The following is a 23576-nucleotide window of genomic DNA, read 5'->3' on the forward strand; positions in this document are numbered from 1 at the left end:
TAACGAAATTTCTAATTTATACAGTTTAGTCTGAGTTAGCACAGTTCTTTAGAGCAAAGTTAGCAGTCCATCTTTACTGGTTTTAAGCCTACGTAGCGGGCGATCCTAGCTATAGTGAGAATGTCTATCATTCGAAACATAATTATCTGTTTGCTGTTTGCCTTTATAATTCAGTTTAGAAACAGCTGACCGGTATTCTAACTGTCCAGACAAAGAAAAGTTTTCCAACTTATCTAACACTGTTCAGATGATTACTCTTTGTTACACAAATTAAGCTTAAGCGCGACCGACACACATTACGCACTTCCAATATCAGAGTTGAGTACAGAGTGGGGTCTTGGCTGCTGCTGCTCAGTATTTATTAGATCGACTACCCACACCAAGTCATGTTATTTCCCGTCTAACCCACTTGAAATCCACTTGATTCCCCTGTGTGCAGTTGGCGTGGTTCTCAATTTGCTTACCGCGAAAACTTTCTAATGATTACAGGGGATGACAATTAGCATAGCCAAGCATATCATATCCCTCGGAAATTTATTTCTGATTTTTCTATCATTTTATCTTCTATAGATTTTTGTCTGTGGGCGAAGATACATCTCAAGTTTACTTTCTTCTCAGCCCTGGAATCTCCCGCTTTTCTTGTCCATAGACTGGCATAAGAAAACCCCCCTAGCATCAAGTGGTTGGCTTCCCTTCTCTCTATCCTTGTCACACACTGAACCACACCCAAAACTATTGCGGTAATTCTCCCAAGCGCTCTATTTCTCCAGTTCGCACCCTTTCTCTGTGCTCTCATATAATTATTATCAGTGCATTACATATTGCTTCAGTTGAACCATGGACAGAATGGTTCAATACAAATTACTAGAAAGGCTCCTTCTCAATAGAACTTGCCCAGAGATACTCAAGAAAATCCCAGGGGAGCAGGCAGGATTCAGACGTCACAGAAGCACTACATACTCTTATATAGAAGCAGGATATCACCGGGCGAGTTGGTCATGCGGTTAGAGGCGCGCGGCTGTGAGCTTGTATCCGGGAGATAGTGTTCGAATCCCACTGTCGGCAGCCCTGAAGATGGTTTTCCGTGATTTCCCATTTTCACACCAAGCAAATGTTGGGGCTGTACCTTCATTAAGGCCACGGCCACTTCCTTCCAACTCCTAGGCCTTTCCTATCTCATCGTCACCATAAGACCTATCTGTGTCGGTGCGACGTAAAGCCACTAGCAAAAAAAAAATAGAAGCAGGCTATTGAATAGAATTATAGAATTTATTGAATTTATTGAATTTATTGATCATGATTTACATGCCACTGAGGCTGAAAAGCCCCTTTATCTAGCGTCTTCTTATAATATAATACAGATTTATGATCACAGTAACTACATTTTTATAATATTAAAGTATTAAACTAAACATGAAACATAAAAAAATGAAAATACAGATACCAAATCCAGTAAGGTTAAGACATACATTATATAATAAGTAAGAAAGTAAATCATTAAGCCCTTCTGTTATTTTGGACTACATGGATTTAAAGAATATAAAGCTGGAGCAGAGAAACAATTTTCTTCGATGTATACATATTTCTGATTGTTCGACACAAGAATGTCTGATCTCAGCCTCTTGCGTAATCCTCCAGAAAGATAGATGTTAAGAACTGCTTAAGTTGTGTACAGTTAGTGTTATTTGCGAAACGGTGAAGATTAAAGGCGTTAAAGATACCTGATGCAGTGCAAACAAAGGATTTGTTAAATTTAGTGGTACGATGAAGGGGAATTTGAAGGGTGGTTTTTGTAAACCTATTATCTCTGTTATGTACCGACTTCATAGGTTTAAATGCATTATAAAGGTAGGATGGTGTCTTCAGTTTGAGAATTTTCTGCGTAGCAACAGCTACTGAGATTTCCCGACGTTCGTGGAATTTCAACCATTGTAGCTGTATGTAATAGGGTGTTATGTGTTCATCACGCCTGGCATTTGTAACGTAACGAACACATGCGTTTTGTACCCTCTGTAGTTTTATGTTCAAAGTTTCAGATAAGTCATTGTATACGACTGAACCATAGTCAATTATTGGAAATATAAGACTCTGAACAAGTAGTTTTCGCATGAAAGGTGGTGTACATGACACATTACGTTTCAAAATATGCATGGATGACACAACTTTTCGGATTATATTTGACGTATGATCAGACCAGGATAAGGTACTGTCGAAAATTAGACCTAGATTGTTAACGGTGTCACTATAATGAATATCTGTCTCTAGAATTTTTATTGCTGGGAGGGATTTGAGGTCAACAGTTTTCAGAAGTTTTGTGTAACCTATGCAAATGAGCTGGGTCTTAGCCACATTTAATTGGAGGTTATGATTTGCGCTCCATTCAATCAATCGAGAGATGTCATGGTTAAAATGCGTTATACAAGAAGATGCGTTAGTGGGACAAAAGTGGAAGTAAGCTTGTAAGTCATCCGCATACACGTGAAAGGTACTGCTTTTAAAGACTTCAGCTTAAGACATCAGTAACTTTCATTGATCTGACAGCAGCGTATATTACAGTCTGCAAGGATGGCTTGCTATTCAAGTTTCTGAAAGTCATACCATGCAAGAAGACTGCCCGTTTCTTGAATAACATGCTAAGCCAAACATTTTTCCACGTGCATATGGTAGAGCAATACCTATGAACCACCTTAGATAGAACACTCTTATTTAGACAACACCCTCGTCACATCCAATCCAAAGGAAGAACTCGCAGCAATGTAATCAAAAAAATATGTACGTAATTAGATACATACGCGCAACATGATGAAAACGCATAAAATTCCATTTCCTTTCTTTTTTTTTACCTTCTTCTGGACAACAATCTTTAATACTCTAACAAAACTGCAGCAGACAATTAAAAAAACCGGTTTTATGGAATCTTGGAGGAACTGAAGTGTAGTGTAGTCTGTTTTAGCCCTGGTGTTGGTAGTGGCCGCAGAGGGAAAGAAGAAAATTTGTCAGTGCATTACAATATTAATATATATTGCTATTTGCTCTACGTCGCACAGACACAGATATGTCTTACGGCGCCGATGGGAGAGGAAAGGCCTAGGAATTGGAAGGAAGCGGCCGTGGCCATAATTAAGGTACAGCCCCGTCATTTGCCTGGAGTGAAAAAGGGAAACCACGTAAAACCATCTTCAGGGCTGCCGACAGTGGGGCTCGAATCCACTATCTCCCGATTACTGGATACTGGGCGCACTTAAGCGACTGCAATATTAATAAAAGTAAATGAGGAATACTTCCGACACCTCGAAGAATGAAGTAGTTATTTAATTAATTGCATTGTTGGATGCGCTTGAGAACGGTTGGCTGTTGAGAGAGCTCTTGCATTATTGTAGTGATAAAGTAGTGAAAACCTATTGAAATAGCTTAATTTTGTGTATATCTGATTCATTTAGTGCTGTTTTTATAGTGGTGTTTAGTGCTTGTTGGTAGAAATTGGGAGTAGTAATAATTATTTAAATTTTGTAACAAGTAATTCAGTTGGTCTTCAGTAAATTACGTTTTCTAGGTTAAGTAGGCTAGCTAGGTGCACCTTGTTTCGAATTTAGATTTAGGTAATACTTTAGGTAACAATATTAACTTTAAAAATATTTGTAAATATCTGTAGGTTCATTGGTTGTACTTACAAAGGCAGATTATCATAAGGAATAGTACCGTACTCCGGTATTTCGTATAGATATACGTTCAAACTATCGCGAAGGTAATAATTTACTACATTAAAAAGCACGATACGCCTGTAAACTTCTATTTAAAAAAAAGTTAAAGAGATTACACGGTAATAGTTAACAGTCGTATTGTTATTGATTATTGTCGCTCCTCATATTCAAATATTGCATTGTTGGCTACAGTCGTGAACAAAGGGTGTAGTGTAGTCAAGTAAATATAAATAAAAATCAGCTGACCTTGTATTCCATTCATTTGTACTTCTGAGTAGGTAGTTAGTATCCGTAATTTATATTTCGCTCCCTCGATCTTTCAGTATTTATCAGCGGTTAGCTAATAATAATAAAGTTCATATATCCCAGTAATTGCAGTTCAAGTCCCTGGAGTAGTAGTAGTAGTAGTTTTGATAGAAATATTTGAGAAATTATTGTAGACAACCTCGTATTTTTCAGTAGGCCTAATTAAGGACACTTTTTTTCTCCGTCCCGTGGAGTAGGGAAAATAATAGTAATCCACCAGCTGTAATAATCACATAACCACACTTCAGTAGAATTGTAGTGAAGATAAGGTATAATATATTAGATAGTATCTTGCCAGTTATATTCGTGTTTTTCTTCGTGTACGGCAATCCTTTTGATACTTAAGCATTTAACCAAACGCAGTGTAGTGTAGTGTAGATACATTGTAGTATAGATACAGTACATTTAGATAGTGCCGTATCTTGCCTGCTATATTCGTGTGTTATCTTTCGTGTATATCTTTTAGACCGTAATACTAATAAGTCTAAGCATTTAGCTTCGTTGGTAATCTTTGAGTACAGTAGTTCTTGCAAATTTCATTTCTGTTGTGCTTAGTAGTGACATACGGTACGGTAACGGTATCGTAATTAGGATACGTCTGAAAGTAGTTTAAAAATTACTGTAGTGTACTGTACAGTAGTATACGAGTAATATCCTATTAGAATTTAGTGTGCTTATTTTATTATTGTAAAATATTTGTGTAGTACTGGTGTAGTAGAGGTATCCGTAGAAACTCTTACTAAAATATTGTTGAAATTAGAATAGGCTTAATTGCAGTTTGGAATTGTGTAGTTCTTGTGTATTACTTTCGATATTCAGTAATTAACAGCAGCTTTTATCCTGTTAGGGGTTGTAGGATAACAAAAATAGAGCACGACTAAGTAGTATTGTAGTGTAGTCGTATATTAATTACCTTATTTGTTGTGTACTATCCCAGACAATATATCCCTCCGTTCATTTTTTTTTTTTGCAAATAAGTTATTTTATTTTTTAATTTAAAATTTTCTCCCCTAAAGAATGGCTAAGGAACGCGAGTGTACTTATTGTGGGTGTGGTGAGGCATTGAGGGGTATGAGGGAGGAGTTGGAAGGTTTGAGGGAGATAATTAGGATTCTCACAGAAGACAGGAAGGAAGATAGGACTCCCTCAAACAATGTACAGGTTACAGTAGGTGTACAAGAGGGAGGGGAAGGAAAGGGAGGAGTTGTAGAAGACAGGTGGTCTAATGTTCTAAGGGGAAGGAGATTGCAGGCCAAGGGCTCTATTCAGGATCAGAATTCAGGACAGGTGTCTGTGCGAAATCGGTACGAGTCACTCCAGGTAGAACAACAGAGGGAGGATGAGGGACAGGGAATTGTTGCTGAGATGCGTGGAAGTAGGAGGAAGGGAAAAGGTAGGAAAGGGAAATGTAGAGTAGAGGATAGGAAAAGACAGGTGGAACAGGGTCATGGGAAGGAGAAAAGGGAGGAGGAAGTAGCTTCTGCAGCTATCAGGAAAGATAGGGCTGACCAGGAGGGGAAGGCATCAAATGAGGTGGGTAGGGTTGAGGCTCTGGTCATGGGGGATTCCATCGTTAGACACGTGGGGAAAGTGTGTGGAGGAAAGGGAACCAGGGTAGAATGTTATCCAGGAATTAGGTTGAGGCAGATGTTGAGGAAAGTAGAAGAGAGGGAGGAGGGGAAGGAGAAGGTGGTAGTGTTTCACGTTGGTACCAACAACGTAAGGCAAGCTGATATAAGTACCAACATAGTCGGAGATGTGTGGGATCTGGTAAATGCAGCACGGGTGAAGTTTAAGAAAGCAGAGATTGTTATTAGTGGAATACTGTGTAGGAGGGATACTGACTGGAGGGTGATTGGGGATTTAAATGAGACTATGGAGTGGGTATGTGGGAAACTGGGAGTGAAATTTCTAGATCCTAATGGGTGGGTAGGAGATAGGGATCTGCGCTCGGATGGCCTTCATTTAAACCGCAGTGGTACGTATAAGTTAGGAAATTTGTTTGGAAGGGTAATAGGGAGGTACATTCAGGGAAACGGGATGGCCTAGGGAGCGGTGATAAGGGAACAGGGAACTGGAAATCAAGTAGGGATGACATAAAATTGTTAGTGTTGAACTGTAGAAGTATTGTAAAGAAAGGATTAGAATTAAGTAATTTAACAGATATGTATTTACCAGATATTGTAATAGGAGTTGAATCATGACTGAGAAATGATATAATGGATGCAGAAATTTTCTCACGGCACTGGAGTGTGTATAGTAGAGATAGGATAGGAAAGGTGGGAGGGGGAGTTTTCATTCTGGTGAAAGAAGAATTTGTAAGCTACGAAAAAGTTAAAGATGAGACACATGAAATTCTAGGTGTAAGGCTCATTTCTAAAGATAATAGGCAACTTGATATATTTGGAGTGTACAGATCGGGAAAGGGTAGCACTGATGCGGATTCGGAATTATTTGATAGGATAGTCAGTTATGTGGGAAACGACATGGAAAGAAATGTGATTGTAGCGGGAAATCTGAATTTGCCAGATGTCAACTGGGAAGGAAATGCGAACGACAGGAAGCATGACCAACAAATGGCAAATAAGGTAATATGGGAAGGACAGCTGATTCAGAAAGTGATGGAACCAACCAGAGGAAAAAATATTTTGGATGTGGTGCTGATAAAACCAGATGAGCTCTATAGGGAAACTGAAGTAATAGATGGTATTAGTGATCATGAAGCTGTTTTTGTGGTAGTTAAAAATAAATGTGATAGAAAGGAAGGTATTAAAAGTAGGACTGTTAGGCAGTACCATATGGCTGATAAAGCAGGTATGAGGCAGTTTCTAAAAAGTAACTATGATCGGTGGAAAACGGTAAATAAAAATATAAACAGACTCTGGGATGGGTTTAAAGAAATCGTTGAGAAATGCGAAAACAGGTTTGTACCTTTAAGGGTGGTAAGGAATGGTAAAGACCCACCTTATTATAATAGAGAAATAAAGAGACTAAGAAGGAGGTGCAGACTGGAAAGAAATAGAGTTAGAAATGGCTGTGAAAGTAAGGAGAAATTGAAGGAACTTACTAGAAAATTGAATCTAGCAAAGGAGGCAGCTAAGGATAACATGATGCCAAGCATAATAGGCAGTCATACAAATTTTAGTGAAAATTGGAAGGGTATGTATAGGTATTTTAAGGCAGAAACAGGTTGCAAGAAGGAAATTCCAGGAATAATTAATGAACAAGGGGAGTGTGTATGTGAGGATCTTCAAAAGGCAGAAGTATTCAGTCAGCAGTATGTCAGGATTGTTGGATACAAGGATAATGTCGAGATAGAGGAAGAGACTAAGGCCAAAGAAGTAATACAATTTACATATGATAACAATGACATTTACAATAAGATACAAAAGTTGAAAACTAGAAAAGCGGCTGGAATTGATCAGATTTCTGGGGATATACTAAAGACAATGGGTTGGGATATAGTACCATATCTGAAGTACTTATTTGATAATTGTTTGGCCGAAGGAGCTATACCAGATGAATGGAGAGTTGCTATAGTAGCCCCTGTGTATAAAGGAAAGGGTGATAGACATAAAGCTGAAAATTACAGGCCAGTAAGTTTGACATGCATTGTATGTAAGCTTTGGGAAGGCATTCTTTCTGATTATATTAGACATGTTTGTGAAATTAATAACTGGTTCGATAGAAGGCAATTCGGTTTTAGGAAAGGTTATTCCACTGAAGCTCAACTTGTAGGATTCCAGCAAGATATAGCAGATATCTTGGATTCAGGAGGTCAAATGGACTGTATCGCGATTGACATGTCTAAAGCATTTGATAGGGTGGATCATGGGAGACTACTGGCAAAAATGAGTGCAATTGGACTAGACAAAAGAGTGACTGAATGGGTTGCTATATTTCTAGAAAATAGATCTCAGAGAGTTAGAGTAGGTGAAGCTTTGTCTGACCCTGTAATAGTTGAGAGGGGAGTTCCTCAGGGCAGTGTTATCGGACCTTTATGTTTTCTTATATATATAAATGATATGAGTAAAGGAGTGGAATCGGAGGTAAGGCTTTTTGCGGATGATGTTATTCTCTATAGAGTGATAAATAAGTTACAAGATTGTGAGCAACTGCAACGTGACCTCGAAAATATTGTGAGATGGACAGCAGGCAATGGTATGTTGATAAACGGGGCTAAAAGTCAGGTTGTGAGTTTCACAAATAGGAAAAGTCCTCTCAGTTTTAATTACTGCGTTGATGGGGTGAAAGTTCCTTTTGGGGATCATTGTAAGTATCTAGGTGTTAATATAAGGAAAGATCTTCACTGGGGTAATCACATAAATGGGATTGTAAATAAAGGGTACCGATCTCTGCACATCGTTATGAGGGTGTTTAGGGGTTGTAGTAAGGATGTAAAGGAGAGTGCATATAAGTCTCTGGTAAGACCCCAACTAGAGTATGGTTCCAGTGTATGGGACCCTCACCAGGATTACCTGATTCAAGAACTGGAAAAAATCCAAAGAAAAGCAGCTCGATTTGTTCTGGGTGATTTCCGACAAAAGAGTAGCGTTACAAAAATGTTGCAATGTTTGGGTTGGGAAGAATTGAGAGAAAGAAGAAGAGCTGCTCGACTAAGTGGTATGTTCCGAGCTGTCAGCGGAGAGATGGCGTGGAATGACATTAGTAGACGAATAGGTTTGAATGGCGTCTATAAAAGTAGGAAAGATCACAATATGAAGATAAAGTTGGAATTCAAGAGGACAAACTGGGGCAAATATTCATTTATAGAAAGGGGAGTTAGGAATTGGAATAACTTACCAAGGGAGATGTTCAATAAATTTCCAATTTCTTTGAAATCATTTCGGAAAAGGCTAGGAAAGCAACAGATAGGGAATCTGCCACCTGGGCGACTGCCCTAAATGCAGATCAGTATTGATTGATTGATTGATTGAATAGCAACAATAAAGGAAGCGCTGTGAATGTGGGGGATACATAAGCCTGCAAGTCATGTAAACCTGAAATCACCTGTGTCGCAATTAAGAAAAGTAGGTCAAGAGTCCTATTAAAGATAAGGTGACTGAATAACTGTAACACAGATAAATTACACATACAGATATCATGGACTCATACGTATTTCCGCAATTAGCCTGCAAGCTTTCGTGGCTTTACTCCACGATTCTCTATTTGGTAGTGGTGGGGATGGTATGTCTGTTTTAAGGTGTAATGCAACCAGGCAACTGTCTTCTTTTAACACTAATCAGAGATTTCCGACCCTTCAGAGGATGAAGGTATAAGTAAAAAATGAGAAGGGCCACGATAAACGTGAAAATGCAGGGCACCCTAGGCCAGAGATGGCAAACCCTTACGGACTAGTGTTTCAATCACAGTAAAGTCTTGTTTATTGCTCTTGATTGTAGAGCTTTTTTTGTTTTTTAAGATTTTTTTACATCGCACCGAAGCAGATAGGTCTTATGGCGCCGAGGGACCAGGCGAGTTGGCCGTGCTGTTAGCGGCGCTCAGCTGTGAGCTTGCATCCGGGAGATAGTGGGTTCGAAACCTCGGTTCTGTCCCACTGTTAGGCCTTTCTCATCTCATCGTTACGATAAGATCTGTCTGCGTCGGTGTGACTCGACAGATTGTATCATGATTTTATTTTGCGGACATCCCGAAAATTACATTTAAAAAAAACAGGTAAATTTTAACTATGAAGTGAAGTGGCGTATGTCTTTTAGTGCCGGGAGTGTCCGAGGACAAATTCGGCTCGCCAGATGCATGTCTTTTGATTTGACTCCCGTAGGCAACCTTCGCGTCGTGATGAGGATGAAGAAGACGACACATATACCCAGTCCCCGTGCCAGCGAAATTAACCAATTATTCCCTGTCGGGAATCGAACCCGGGACTCCTGTGACCAAAGGCCATCACGCCAATCATTTAGCCATGAGCCGGACATTTTAACGATAAGGTATATTTTTGCTTTAACCTAATAAAACTTTTAAGCAATAGGGCCATAGAATTAACGCGTACTACTTTAACAAATCCTTTGTTGCTATACTTCCGAACTATGTATTACATGTTAAAAACATTCAGATGCTTTTTCTGGCGGAACCTAGAGTTTGCAGTACACTATGTCTTCTGGTATGGCCTAGAGCAGGGGTTTCCAAAAAGCGGCCCGCGAGAGCTTTAAAAAGATATATATATATAAAAGGAATTTGAGGTAAATGTACCAAAAAATATTGCATAGCTCGTTCAAAAATTATTCCAAGTCAGAATTAATTCATTGTATAATATTATTTCCTGTTTTTAAGGATTCACTTGATCTGAATAGATTATTTTATTTTTTAAATATAAAACCATCATTCTTGCGAGGGCATATATTTTCGTATGGATATCATTTCCACTTGCATGTATATCTTACTACAATTAATATAAAATCAATATTTAACATTTTAGAATATTTGTCAATAACTTACGTTTGAATATTGCCATACATATCTTAATGACATAACAACATTCGAATTATTATGCAGACATATACGATGTGCAACATTCAACTGTTTCATAATTTCCAACCTGTCCAAAACTGTTTTTGTAGAAATGCACTGCCTAATTGATACAAAGAATATTCACATTCATGTGAAACCGGTCCCAACTCCACAGAAACTGAACTCTAATCGCTAATGTTAATGAAATGTGTAAAATACACTCATAACAGCAAGTGGCTGGTCTGAAAAAGATACAGAAAAAATGAGCAAACGAAGTTGGTAAAGAATTCAGTCAGCCATTCTACGAGCGACGGGCCGTATCACACAGGGTAGGATGCGTCAAGAGCGGACGCGGGCCTTTCCACTGACCCTCATGCCAAGGGAGCCCATATGATAGTTTGTAGGGGGCCTAGAACTGGGTCTATACAGTATTTTTAATATTTTGGAGGATGAATGGCGACTTGTATTCCACGGTAGAATACCACCCACGATATCCTGTGCCACTTCTACGTAATACCGACTTTTAAATCATTTTCTTGAAAGAAAAACACCTAACTACGTTATATTTTCCGTTTCCCTGAGAGCTAGTGGGGGCATGTCCCCACCTTGCCCCCATCCCTTTCATACACGCAGCAATAGACTCGCCCGGTAAGGCTTGCTGGCTATTCCTCCCGTCTCCACATACTCAGTCGCGCTTGCTTGACGTGTAGTGAAATTTCACAAGTTACCGTACTGTCCATTTTGGAGGCTATGTTTAGTGTTGAGTGCAATGTGCTTGCGTCTTTTGCGTGAGTAGAAAAGGAGCGGAAGCTCAGTGAAACGCAGAATTTACAAGGAAAGCTGGGAGAGTGACTATTTAAGTACTAACCACAGTGGGAAGCTTCGGTGTTTGGTTTGCATGCAAATAGTGTCTGTGCCGAAGGAGTACAACGTTAAACGACATTACTGAACAATGCACGAGAAAAAATATGCAGCATATAAGGAAGACGCTCGACACAGACTGGTTGCAGACTTCAAAAACAAATTAAAACAGCAAACAGGTATGTGTGGTAAAGTCTTACAAAATCAGTCGCCTTCTCTGTACACCTCCTACGCAGTGTCGCTTGAACTTGCAAAGGCAAAACGAACCTTCATTGAAGGCAGTCTTGTTAAAAAGTGCGCTATGGAAATGGCAAAGGCTTTTGGAGATGCTAAAATGACTGAGAAATTTGATACAGTGCCACCTTCCAACCAAACAATACAGAAAAGGGTCACTGATATGGGAGAACAAGTAGAAAAAGCGCTCATTAAATTGATTAAGGAAAGCACATATTTCTCGCTATGCCTTGCTGAAAGCACTGATCAGTCAGATGTCAGTCAGCCACTAATATTTGTACGCACCATCTTCGAAGACTTCAGTAGTAAAGAGGAGCTGTTTGATGTCTGCTCTCTTCAACGAACAACAAAATCGAGGGACATTTACAATGCTGTTAAAAGAACTGTCGACAATGTTCAGCCACTGTGACAGACGGAGCGCCAGCAATGACAGAGGTGAAGATAGGACTGACGGGATTGCTAAAAGAAATTGGCGTAACAAGTCCAATGGTCCACTGTCTCATTCACCAGGGAGTGTTGTGTGGGAAATCAATTAAGAAAACGGAAGTTTTTGAACTTGTGGTTACAATTATTAATATGTTAAGAGGTGGAAATAGAGCCCTTTTGAATAGAAAATTCAAACAGTTTCTGCTGGAAATTAGCGCAGAATATGGAGGCTTGCTGCTGTACAACCATGTGAGGTGGCTGAGTGCAGGGAAGTGCCTTCAATGTTTTTTTGCAATTCGCAAGGTAATCCCCGAATTTCTTAATAAGTTTGTCTCGTCAGGTACCTCAGAACTAGAAGAGAAAATTCGAAGCCCGGAGTTTTTAAAGCAGTTAGCTTTCCTAATAGACATGACAGATCACGTTAACACCTTCAACCTGAATCTTCAAGGAAGAAACCATGAGTTGTCAGATATGGTGGGAAATGTTAATGGATTTCGAAACAAATTGAAAATATTCAAATGTTATTTAGAAAACTATGAATTGAATCATTTCCCCTTCTGTATACAATTAGCGGCGGAGAAGGACCAAGAAAGCATACATTTTTCAGATTTCAGTTCACACGTTCAAGAGATCATTGAAGAATTCAACACACGATTCAAGGAAACTGAAATTCTTTACGTGAATCCTCTTCGTGCTGCAATCGAGGAACAAGAACCACAACTACAATTTGAGCTGTGCATTCTACAAGCCGATACGTTCCTACAGACAAGACAAGAAAGGAGATCACATCGTTTTTAATCTGCTACCCAGTGAAAATACCCACAAAGTTAAGACAATTTGGACTAAAAATGACTTCAATGTTTGGGAGCACGAACATATGTGAAACTGTTTTTCATCTATGAAATTCATTGAAATCAATACAGAAGTCGACTTTCAGATTCTTCCTTGCTGCATCTTTTGAGATTAGCAACAGAGCTGGAGGTAGATGCAGCAGATCGACCATACTACTCCCACTAAATTGTACTTTTTTAAGTTTTGTTTTGAATGCATTATTAATTTACGTTATTCTTAAGGCATTTTTTCTCTTTTGTCATTCGTCAAATATTAATTCAAATGAACTGTCATTGTTGGGTGCTTTTCTTCAGAATTCAATTGTGCTGGGTATAATAGTGTTAATATTTAATTTAACTCCTTTATGCTCATGTGCAATAGTGTTTTAAGCAATAATGTTTTCCAATGTGGCCCTCGAGCCCTTACTAACTGGAAACCCCTGGTCTAGAACTACTTTGTTACTTTCATTGACCTCTCTCAGTCTTATCCTCGCTTCGACAATGTGAAAGTGACTGAGGTATGAGCGATGCTAGTAATGCCATTCCATATGCAGCCAGTCTCTGCTATAAATGGTGTTAAAATATTGCTCATAGGGTCGGTTGATGCATGCATTTCAGTGGGCTTGGCAGACTAATATGTAATACCAATTTCTGGCTCTGTGAGGAAAACAACGATAAACTACCTCACTCCTCGTTTCCCTAGTACGCCACTTCAGTGATGCCTAGGCTATCTATGAAAGTTGATGGCAGAGCTGTTGAGGATCCAACCATCCTTAGGACTGAGGACTGAACATACAACATGATTAAAATATGTTAGTATGTTTTCTGAAGTGCAACATATGTCGTGTTCGCTGTCAAAGATTCGCCATCCCTATCCTAGGCCTTGCAATCCTTTGGGGTCTGAATACAATAAGAGTTGGCCTAGGGATGCCGATAGGAAAGATTAAAGCAAGGAGATTAGCACAAGTAGGCGAAACTACAGATAGTTCAAATTTGCTGGCTGACCTGAAGTTTCAAACAGTTAATGAGCATTCTAATTTTAAAAATCAGAATGTCACCTTTGTACGTTGAATACCTTGTGAGTTTATAGGGCTCCATTCCTTAAAATTTTGCTGATATCCCTGGGGTGTTTGGCTAGCCGCAAATATTTCTTTACCCGCTGTTCTTTTCAATAAACTGGAACGTGTTTTGCTCGAACCACTACATGTTTGCTGACCAAGCAGATAGAGGCGAATGCGTGTTACGCACCGAGGTTCTGTGTACGTCCACGGTTGCTGTGACTTGCGCGCGTTCAGCCCTTTGAGGTGTCGCGGGAAATCCGGCAAACAGTGGAACCCGGCGAACCTCATTCGGTAACGTTCGTGTTACTGGTTAATGTTACGCGACTTACGTATACTTGGGTAAAAAACGTGACGACTTTGCCTCACACCACCACTCCCAGCGGCAGCCCGGTATCTATTAGCGGCTAATAGGATTTACTATGTCTACTAAAACCGGAATTGTCAAATCGTCTACTGCACTCGACATGAAGAAACGGTAAGCCTGAAGAGCATGAGAAAGAAAGTGGTTTGGCAACGTCTCCACACCAAACAAGAATCACTTAGAACTCGTTAACTCAGCAGAGTGCAGGATGTGATTGACTGCCGGCTTCCAACTCGCTTCCAGGAACTGAGACCATCAACGTTTTGTCCCCAAATATACAGAGTACTGTCCAGACAGGAACGTGACTCAGTTACGTTAAGAGGTTCGGTTGCAAGTCTGGACGCACCTTTACAGAACTGTTGCTATCAAACAACCTTATAAGAAGTCATACATCATAAGCATTGTATATATAAAGATCACAACACGACCAAGAACGCAATTTTCCAAAAACTCCGAAGAGGAAAAGTTACCTTGCAAATGTGATAACAAATTTTGCTCTCGGAAATATACCATTCTGAAGTGTACCTATCTTCTACATATAAAACACCCCGATATATATTGTGTTAAATTTTAATTCGATCAGATGAAGGGTTTTTGAAAAGCAATGTCTTAAATTTGGCGCATGGTTGAAACACTCTAAAAAACGGACACATTTTGCGTTCCATCTGCTATAGAGTAATTAGAATATAAACAAAATGTCCGAAAACTTACACGACCTAACGTGGGATGAAACGAGGAAAATGTTGATGTTATTGGATTTCCTGTGGATATATTTCTTATTTCATAAACAATCTCCAATCTCGAGTACATATAATATTTTAGTTGACAGAAACGTTTATTCATGATAGAGCATACATGAAACAATGAAACATATATCTCTTCTCTTTAAACTGCAGACATGACATTTTAAAAATTATTTATCCCTTGTTATACAGTGGTGCGTAATTGAATTAGAGATAACCGCGTTTTGGCAAAGTTGTGCTGAGTTTGGCCTGATGACTATAGTAGCAAAGGGACCATTCACTTGGAATGTAATGGAACCCCCGGTATATCCAACAACTTCCCTCATCGGAGAAAGATACAAGTACCTTTCGTCAGATACTGTCCACCCGTTTATTCACTTCCATCATCCTCTATAAGATCTGTACCTGAAGTAAGACAATGCACCTACACGTAACTTCTGAATTTCGCCGACTGGCTCGATGAATAGTCCACTGACATGGGGATTCTTGCCTGGCCTACAAGATCACCCAACCTCAATCCTATTGAGCACATTTGCGGTACTGAAGAGAGAGATGTGAGCACCCTGCTGAACATCCTCCTCGGTTGTGCAGTGTACATGGATCAGTATGACTCCTCCATGCTTCTGGTATCATGTGGTGTCCATGCCTCACCGCATCATCAACAGCACCATCAGTGGAAAAGATGGTCCTACGCGCTACTATCCAGCTAAGTCTAATTCAATTGCTCATCACTGCAAACCTTCCAGGGAATCAACAAGTGTTATATTTCAAAATAAAAATTAATGCATTTAAAGGCTAATATGTTGATCATTCAAATAAATAAATACGATACTTCATTTCGTAATTCGTCAGTCATGTGATGATTAAACATTGATAGCGATGTTTGTAGTGGATGATATCCAGCTGAGGAAGCTTGTAACTCTGCTGTAGGCGACTGGAATGTTCGCTGTACACTGTCTGCTGCCAAACGACACTACTCCTATCTGAGTGTAGCGGCCGTCACTTTCGTGTGTAATGAGTGGACCACCACTGTCACCCTGAAAAATACAGATCTTAAATTAAAATTACAGGTATAAAATGTATTAGACGGCCAAAAATTAACACTTCAGAGGTCGCACTCGAAAATTAGACGCAACCAGTCGCGAGTGTTATAATTTTTGCTGTCAAACATTTGAACGGGCATTTTATTAACTGTGATTAACTGATAGTGAGCATTGTATTGTGCATTGGCGTAGACAGAAAACAACCAGAGGTAATAAGTGATAAATTCTGAAAAATAATATTGAAAAATAATAAAATAATATTGGGTCTACAAGAATCTGTGGCGTAAACAACGGAGGTGATAAGGAGGATATTCTCACCCCCCCCCCCGCCCCCATGAGGCGCTTGTAATTCATTTTCTTCTTCTCCCACCGCTTTTTCCACACCTGTGGGGTCACGGGTGCGATCTGTGTCGCACTTGTGGATTTAACATTATACGGAGGGATGTAATCACTATTGCGTAAATCGAACCCGGGACCCTCTGAACCAAAGGCCACAATGCTGACCATTTAGCCAAGGAGTCGGACCCATGAGGCGCTTGCATTAATTATTATAAATAAATGAATATAAATAAATATGAGGTAAAATAATAAAACAATAAATGCAACCCGATGAAGATGAAACCAGGAATGACAATCAAAACCCATAAATAGCACCAAAGAGCACAATAAGCAAAATACTTACCATCGAGCAGCAGCAACAGCATTAAATATACCAGCGTGGAGGGCACAGAACATAAAGGAAAAGGGTAGGATCAAAACTAGCTACTTGAGGTGTTGCCAGGTCAACATTGTTAACTACTAAATGAAAGCAAAATTAAATTTCAGTAAATTGAACTTTACTAAAAAATTAGGATAATTTCAAAAAATTAATGAATGAAAACTGAAGAACAAATAATTGAACTATAAATAACCTCTTTGAATTACGGATAAAACTCAATTTTTAAAGCAATAACTATGAGTGTGCACTCGGATAACAACGTAAAATAATTTTTATATAGTAAATAAATAAGTAAATAGAAGAACATATATCCCATAAAAGGAAAATCTTATTATTCAATTCATTAAAATAAGAGACAATTGTCTATTTTTACAATAATTAAAATCCTGAAAACACAATCAGATTACAAACTACAGCTTGCATTAGAGTCAATAAATGATAAAAGTTAAAACGGATCCGTGCTTTAGAAAATTAATTACACCAGTGACCAGTGTTTTTTTAAGCGGGTGTACTACAATAAAGCACACTAAACTGAAACTTGTTTCCAGACCCTGTACACAAGAAATTCAATCATCCCAGAAACACGGAATCACACCGAATATTAAAGGCAACGATAGCCAACCAAATATTCCACACGTAAATAAAAAAAGAACACAAAAGATAATAGCACGAACCCGAATAAAAATATGTCTCAAATAATTTACAAATTACGAAGGGAAACACAATTAAAATTCCACAGAAAAAAGAACAAAGGTCCACACGAAGGATGCAGCTTCCTAAAACCAGGCCAACATCCGACTTAAAAACAACAGGCAAAGCCCACACAACATTTAGCGTGAAGGAGATAAGATAAAAATATGACACGCAATAATTAAAGAAAGAAAGAAAGAAAACACGGACGCGAATTGTCTGAGGAGGGTAAACATAAGTATCATAAATCAATCAATCAATCAATCAATCAATCAATCAATCAATCAATCAATCAATCAATCAATCAATCAATACTGATCTGCATTTAGGGCAGTCGCCCAGGTGGCAGATTCCTTATCTGTTGTTTTCCTAGCCTTTTCTTAAACGATTGCAAAGAAATTGGAAATTTATTGAACATCTCCCTTGGTAAGTTATTCCAATCCCTAACTCCCCTTCCTATAAACGAATATTTGCCCCAATTTGTCCTCTTGAACTCCAACTTTATCTTCATGTTGTGATCTTTCCTACTTTTAAAGATACCATCCAAACTTATTCGTCTACTGATGTCCTCCCACGCCATTTCTCCGCTGACAGCTCGGAACATACCACTTAGTCGAGCAGCTCGTCTCTTTTCTCCCAAGTCTTCCCAGCCCAAACTTTGCAACATTTTTGTAACCTACTCTTTTGTCGGAAATCGCTCAGAACAAATCGAGCTGCTTTTCCTAGGATTCCTTCCAGTTCCTGAATCAAGTAATCCTGGTAAGGGTCCCATACACTGGAACCATACTCAAGTTGAGGTCTCACCAGAGACAAATATGCTCTCTCCTTTACAACCTTACAACAACCCCTAAATACTCTCATAACCATGTGCATAGATCTGTACCCTTTATTTACAATAATATTTATGTAATTACCCCAATGAAGATCTTTCCTTATATTTATACCTAGGTATTTACAATGATCCCCAAAGTGAACTTTCACCCCATCAACGCAGTAATTAAAACTGAGAGGACTTTTCCTGTTTTTGAAACTCACAACCTGACTTTTATCCCTGTTTATCATCATACCATTGCCTACTGTCCGTCTCACAACATTATCGAGGTCATTTTGCAGTTGCTCACAATCTCAATCCTGGATCTTCTTCTCCCGGCGGCACCCGATATCTTCTTACATCCTCTCGTACGACTGGTATGCGCAATAGGATATTAGCGTTTACTGATGGGTGAGTCTATGTGGAGAATAACATCATCTGCGAAAAGCCTTATCTCTGATTCCACTTCTTTACACATATCATTGATATATATAAGAGAATATAAAGGTCCAATAATACTGCCTTGAGGAGTTCCCCTCTTAATTTTTACAGGGACAGATAATGGTTCACCTACTCTAATTCTCTGAGTTCTATTTTCTAGAAACCGAGCCACCCATTCAGTCACTATTTTGTCAAGTCCAATTGCACTCATTTTAGCCAGTAGTCTCCCATGATCTCTCCTATCAAATGCCTTAGATAAGTCAATCGCAATACAGTCCAATCGACCTTCTGAATCCAGGATATCTGCTATATCTTGCTGGAATTCTACAAGTACGGCTTCAGTGGAATAACCTTTCCTAACCCCAAACTGCCTTCTGTCAAACAATTTATTAATTTTTGCATACATGTCTTATATAATCAGAAAGAATGCTTTCCTAAAGCTTACATACAATGCATGTCAAACTGACTGGCCTGTAATTTTCAGCTTTATGCCTATCACCCTTTCCTTTATATGCAGGGGCTACTATAGCAACTCTCCATTCATTTGGCAAAGTTCCTTCATGTAAACAAAAATCAAACAAGTACTTCAGATATGGTACTATATCCCAACCCATTGTCTTTAGTATATCCCCCGAAACCTTATCAATTCCAGCCGCTTTTCTAGTTTTCAGCTTTTGTATCTTTGTAAATATCATTGTTATCATACGTAAATTCATCCGGAAATTTTACTTGTAACCAACAATCTTTACATACTGCTGACCGAATACTTCTGCCTTTTGAAGATCCTCACATACAACCTCTCCTTGTTCATTAATTATTCCTGGAATGTCCTTCTTGGAACCTGTTTCTGCCTTAAAGTACCTATACATTACCTTCCATTTTTCACTAAAATTAGTGTGTCCACCAATTATGCTCGCCATCATGTTATCCTAGCTGACTTCTTTGCTAGATTCAATTTCCTAGTAAGTTCCTTCAATTTCTCCTTACTTCCACAGCCATTTCTAACTCTATTTCTTTCCAACCTGCACCTCCTTCTTAGTCTCTTTACTTCCCTGTCATAATATAATGGATCTTTACCATTCCTTACCACCTTTAAAGGTACAAACCTATTTTCACATTCCTCAACAATTGCTTAAAACCCATCCCAGAGTCTGTTTACATTTTTATTTACCGTTTTCCACCGATCATAGTTTCTTATTAAAACTCCCTCATGCCTGTTTTATCAGCCATATGGTACTGCCTAACAGTCCTAATTTTAATCTCTTCCTTTCTCATTTATTTTTAATCACCACAAAAAACAGTTTCGTGATCACCAATACCATCTATTACATCGGTTTTTCTATAGAGCTCATCTGGTTTTACCAGCTCCTCATCCAGAATATTCTTCCCTCTAGTTGGTTCTATCAATTTCTGAATCAGGTGCCCTTCCCATATCAACTTATTTGCCATTTGTTGTTCATGCTTCCTGTCGTTCGCATTACCTTCCCAATTGACATTTGGTAAATTGAGATCACCTGCTACGATCACGTTCCTTTCCATGTCGTTTCCCACATAGCTAACTATCCTATCAAATAATTCCGAATCCGCGTCAGTGCTACCCTTTCCCGATCTGTACACTCCAAATATATCAAGTTGCCTATTATCTTTAGAAATGCGCCTTACACCTAGAATTTCATGTGTCTCATCTTTAACTTTTTCGTAGCTTACAAATTCTTCTTTCACCAGAATGAATACTCCCCCTCCTACCTTCCCTATCCTATCTCTACGATACACCCTCCAGTTCCCTGAGAAAATTTCTGCATCCATTATATCATATCTCAGCCATGATGCAACTCCTATTACAATATCCGGTAAGTATATATCTATTAAATTACTTCATTCTATTCCCTTCTTTACAATACTTCTACAGTTGAGCACTAACAGTATTATGTCATCCCTACTTGATTTCCAGTTCCCTGTTCCCTTAATACCGCTGCCTAGCGCACCTTGTTTCCCCGAATGTACCTCCTTATAACCCTTCTAAACAAATTTCCTAACTTATATGTACCACTGCGGTTTAAGTGAAGGCCATCTGAGCGCAGATCCCAATCTCCTACCCACCCATTAGGATCTAGAAATTTCACTCCCAGTTTCCCACATACCCACTCCATAGTCTCATTTAAATCCCCAATCACCTTCCAGTCAGTATCCCTCCTACACAGTATTCCACTGATAACAATCTCCGCTTCCTTAAACTTCATCCGTGCTGCATTTAACAGATCCCACACATCCCCAACTATGTTGGTACTTATACCTGCTTGTCTTACGTTGTTAGTACCAACGTGAAACACTACCACCTTCTCCTTTCCCTCCTCCTTCTCTTCTACTTTCTTCAACATCTGCCTTAACCTAATTCCTGGATAACACCCTACCCTGGTACCCTTTCCTCCACACACTTTCCCGACATGTCTTACGATAGAATCCCCCATGACCAGAGCCTCAACCCTACCCACCTCATTTGATCCTCTCCCCACCTAGTTAGTCCTATCTTTCCTGACAGCTGCAGAACCTACTTCCTCCTCCCTTTTCTCCATCCCATGACCCTGTTCCACCTGTTTTTCCTATCCACTACTCCACATTTCCCTTTACTACCTCTTCCCTTTATCCTACTTCCAAATTTCTCGGCAACAGTTCCCTGTTCCTCACCTTCCCTCGGTTGTTCTACCTGCAGTGACTCGTGACAGTGACATTGGGAGTCTCTTGGGATAAGGGCATTCATATGAACATGAGCTAGAGTGAAACATACTGAGAAACAGATGATTATGGAAGAATGTAAGACCAAAATAACATTACTGGAATACTGCGAAACTGACCGTAGCATTGGCGGGTCATGCTGGTTATAGGTACTTATTTTACGTAAAATGAAATAAATGATCCATTGTATCATGGTAGTTCTGTTACTATTTCTTCAACAACAAACCGATTCTAACAAACAGTTAATACTGCAATAACAGTAACACAGTCGGAACCGTTTATTGCAACATTGCGTTGAACGACGTACCAGATATAACGACGACATTTAACGGTCCCGTTTAAATCCTACATAAACACAGCATTCAAGGAATCGCTTAGTTCGACATAATTTATTACAACGTATCGCATAAAATTGAATATCATTGTCATATTTTTGGAGAACGTCCAATATTCATTTTTACGAGTTACATTTTGGGGATGGTTGACAATAATGTAAACCTTATTTTCAAACACTCTTGTTTTCCGTAGCCTCTACATTTCAAATCAGTCTGTCTGTTAAATTTTCTAGGCAATCATCGCTGTGAAGATGTTGCAAAAGAAAGGAAAATTGTTTAACATTGAAGCAGAGTGTTATTTGAAACTTGTGCGGAACTGTTTGAGCTAGAGTGTTTTGGCAAAACCTCCAGCAAAGTCTGCAGTCCAAAACTTAGTGGCAAAATACGTGAAACAGACAATCTAGCGAATAAAACTATCCTGAAAAGAGTTAGAATGCCAGGAAACATTGCTCGAATGAACGAAGTGCTACGAAAGTTCATCACTGTTTATCTGTGCAAATAGGAATTAAGAGACCGTCGTGTTGAAACGTCATCAAAAAAGACCTTCATCTGTATCCTTACAAATTGACTGCTGTGCATACGTTAAAGCGTCCAGACGAACTTTCGCTTGTTGAGTTCTGCCAGTGGTTTCTGTGTGAAGTGGAGTCAGGACTTTTGAATCCTCAGTTTTTCATTTCTTCAGATGAGGCCATTGCCATCATCTTCTGTGATGTTCAATCCCACGTCAGTCCTATTGTAAATATTTTCAGGACCAGTTTGATTTAGCCCACGCGGAAATAAACACTAACGAACATAGTGAAGGTAGTATACATGTTTGTCCTAGAATATGTAGCATAACATACCGTCTATGACCAAAAAGAAGTGTGATAATGTGTTGAATGGACATGGACACTATTAAACCAAACAAAACACCACGGTGCAACAGCCCCAAAGGGCCTTGGCCTACCAAGCTACAGCTGCTCAGCCTGCAGGCCTGCAGATTATGAGGTGTCTTTTGGTCAGCACGACCAAGACCAAGTACAATATATCACACCTTAATGCAGCTATCGATATTAGCTAAAATGGTGCCGCGATCGGTTTGTTCAGTTCTAAACATGAGCATGTGCAAATCATGTTTAGTCCTTTCTGTTGGTTTAATGTCTGGCTCCATGGCTAAATGGTTAACGTGCTGGCCTTTGGTCACCGGAATCCCGGGTTAGATTCCCGGCAGGGACACTCCCGACACTAAAAGCCATACACCATTTTTTTTGTTTGATTGGAAAACGTTAGTTTAGTGAAGTATTCATTGACATATGGTTTGAAACTCTTTTGATATATTAGGACGTGTCGATCGTATTGTGTGCCTGGATGTAATTCGTATTACAACAGATGCACTCGTCTTCAGATCAAGTGTACTTAATGCATTGTGTGACTTCGTAGTTACAAATAATTTATTAGGGCACATTAAAATATTCTAGGATAAATTTGTTAATAGAGAGGATGTTTCCCGTGTACTTGATGAGCTAATTTTTCCGGATAAGGTCAAAACTCTGTGTTGGTGCCTATCCTAGTGCATTTCTCAATTACTATACATTTTGAGGTTCTTAAAAGTGAGGTTATAAAAAAGTGATAAAGCTATTGATTTTATCTGTGAATCAAGATTATGTTATCTTTGTTAAATTAGAGGACGAGCTATAAACTGATATACTGTAACTTACAGTACGTAATTACCCTGCCAGCGATTTTGGCGAAAATTTATATGCCACCAGAGAACTTCAAATCAATTCCCGTAGTGATTATTTGAAGTGAAACAGATGTAGTATAGGAGTTTGGTG

General features: G+C 39.1%; 1 protein-coding gene across 1 annotated transcript in view; it reads right to left on the reverse strand.

Annotated features, from left to right (window-relative positions):
- Positions 1-15064: 15064 nt before the first annotated feature.
- LOC136874174 (brachyurin) overlaps positions 15065-23576 on the reverse strand; it is a 44961-nt gene continuing 36449 nt past the window's right edge. The window contains exon 7 of the mRNA XM_067147757.2: positions 15065-16028. Coding sequence (XP_067003858.2) covers positions 15855-16028 — 174 coding nt within the window. The 3' untranslated portion in view covers positions 15065-15854. The remainder of the gene's footprint in view (positions 16029-23576) is intronic.

Source organism: Anabrus simplex, chromosome 5, assembly GCF_040414725.1.
Source record: "Anabrus simplex isolate iqAnaSimp1 chromosome 5, ASM4041472v1, whole genome shotgun sequence".
Taxonomy (NCBI): domain Eukaryota; kingdom Metazoa; phylum Arthropoda; class Insecta; order Orthoptera; family Tettigoniidae; genus Anabrus; species Anabrus simplex.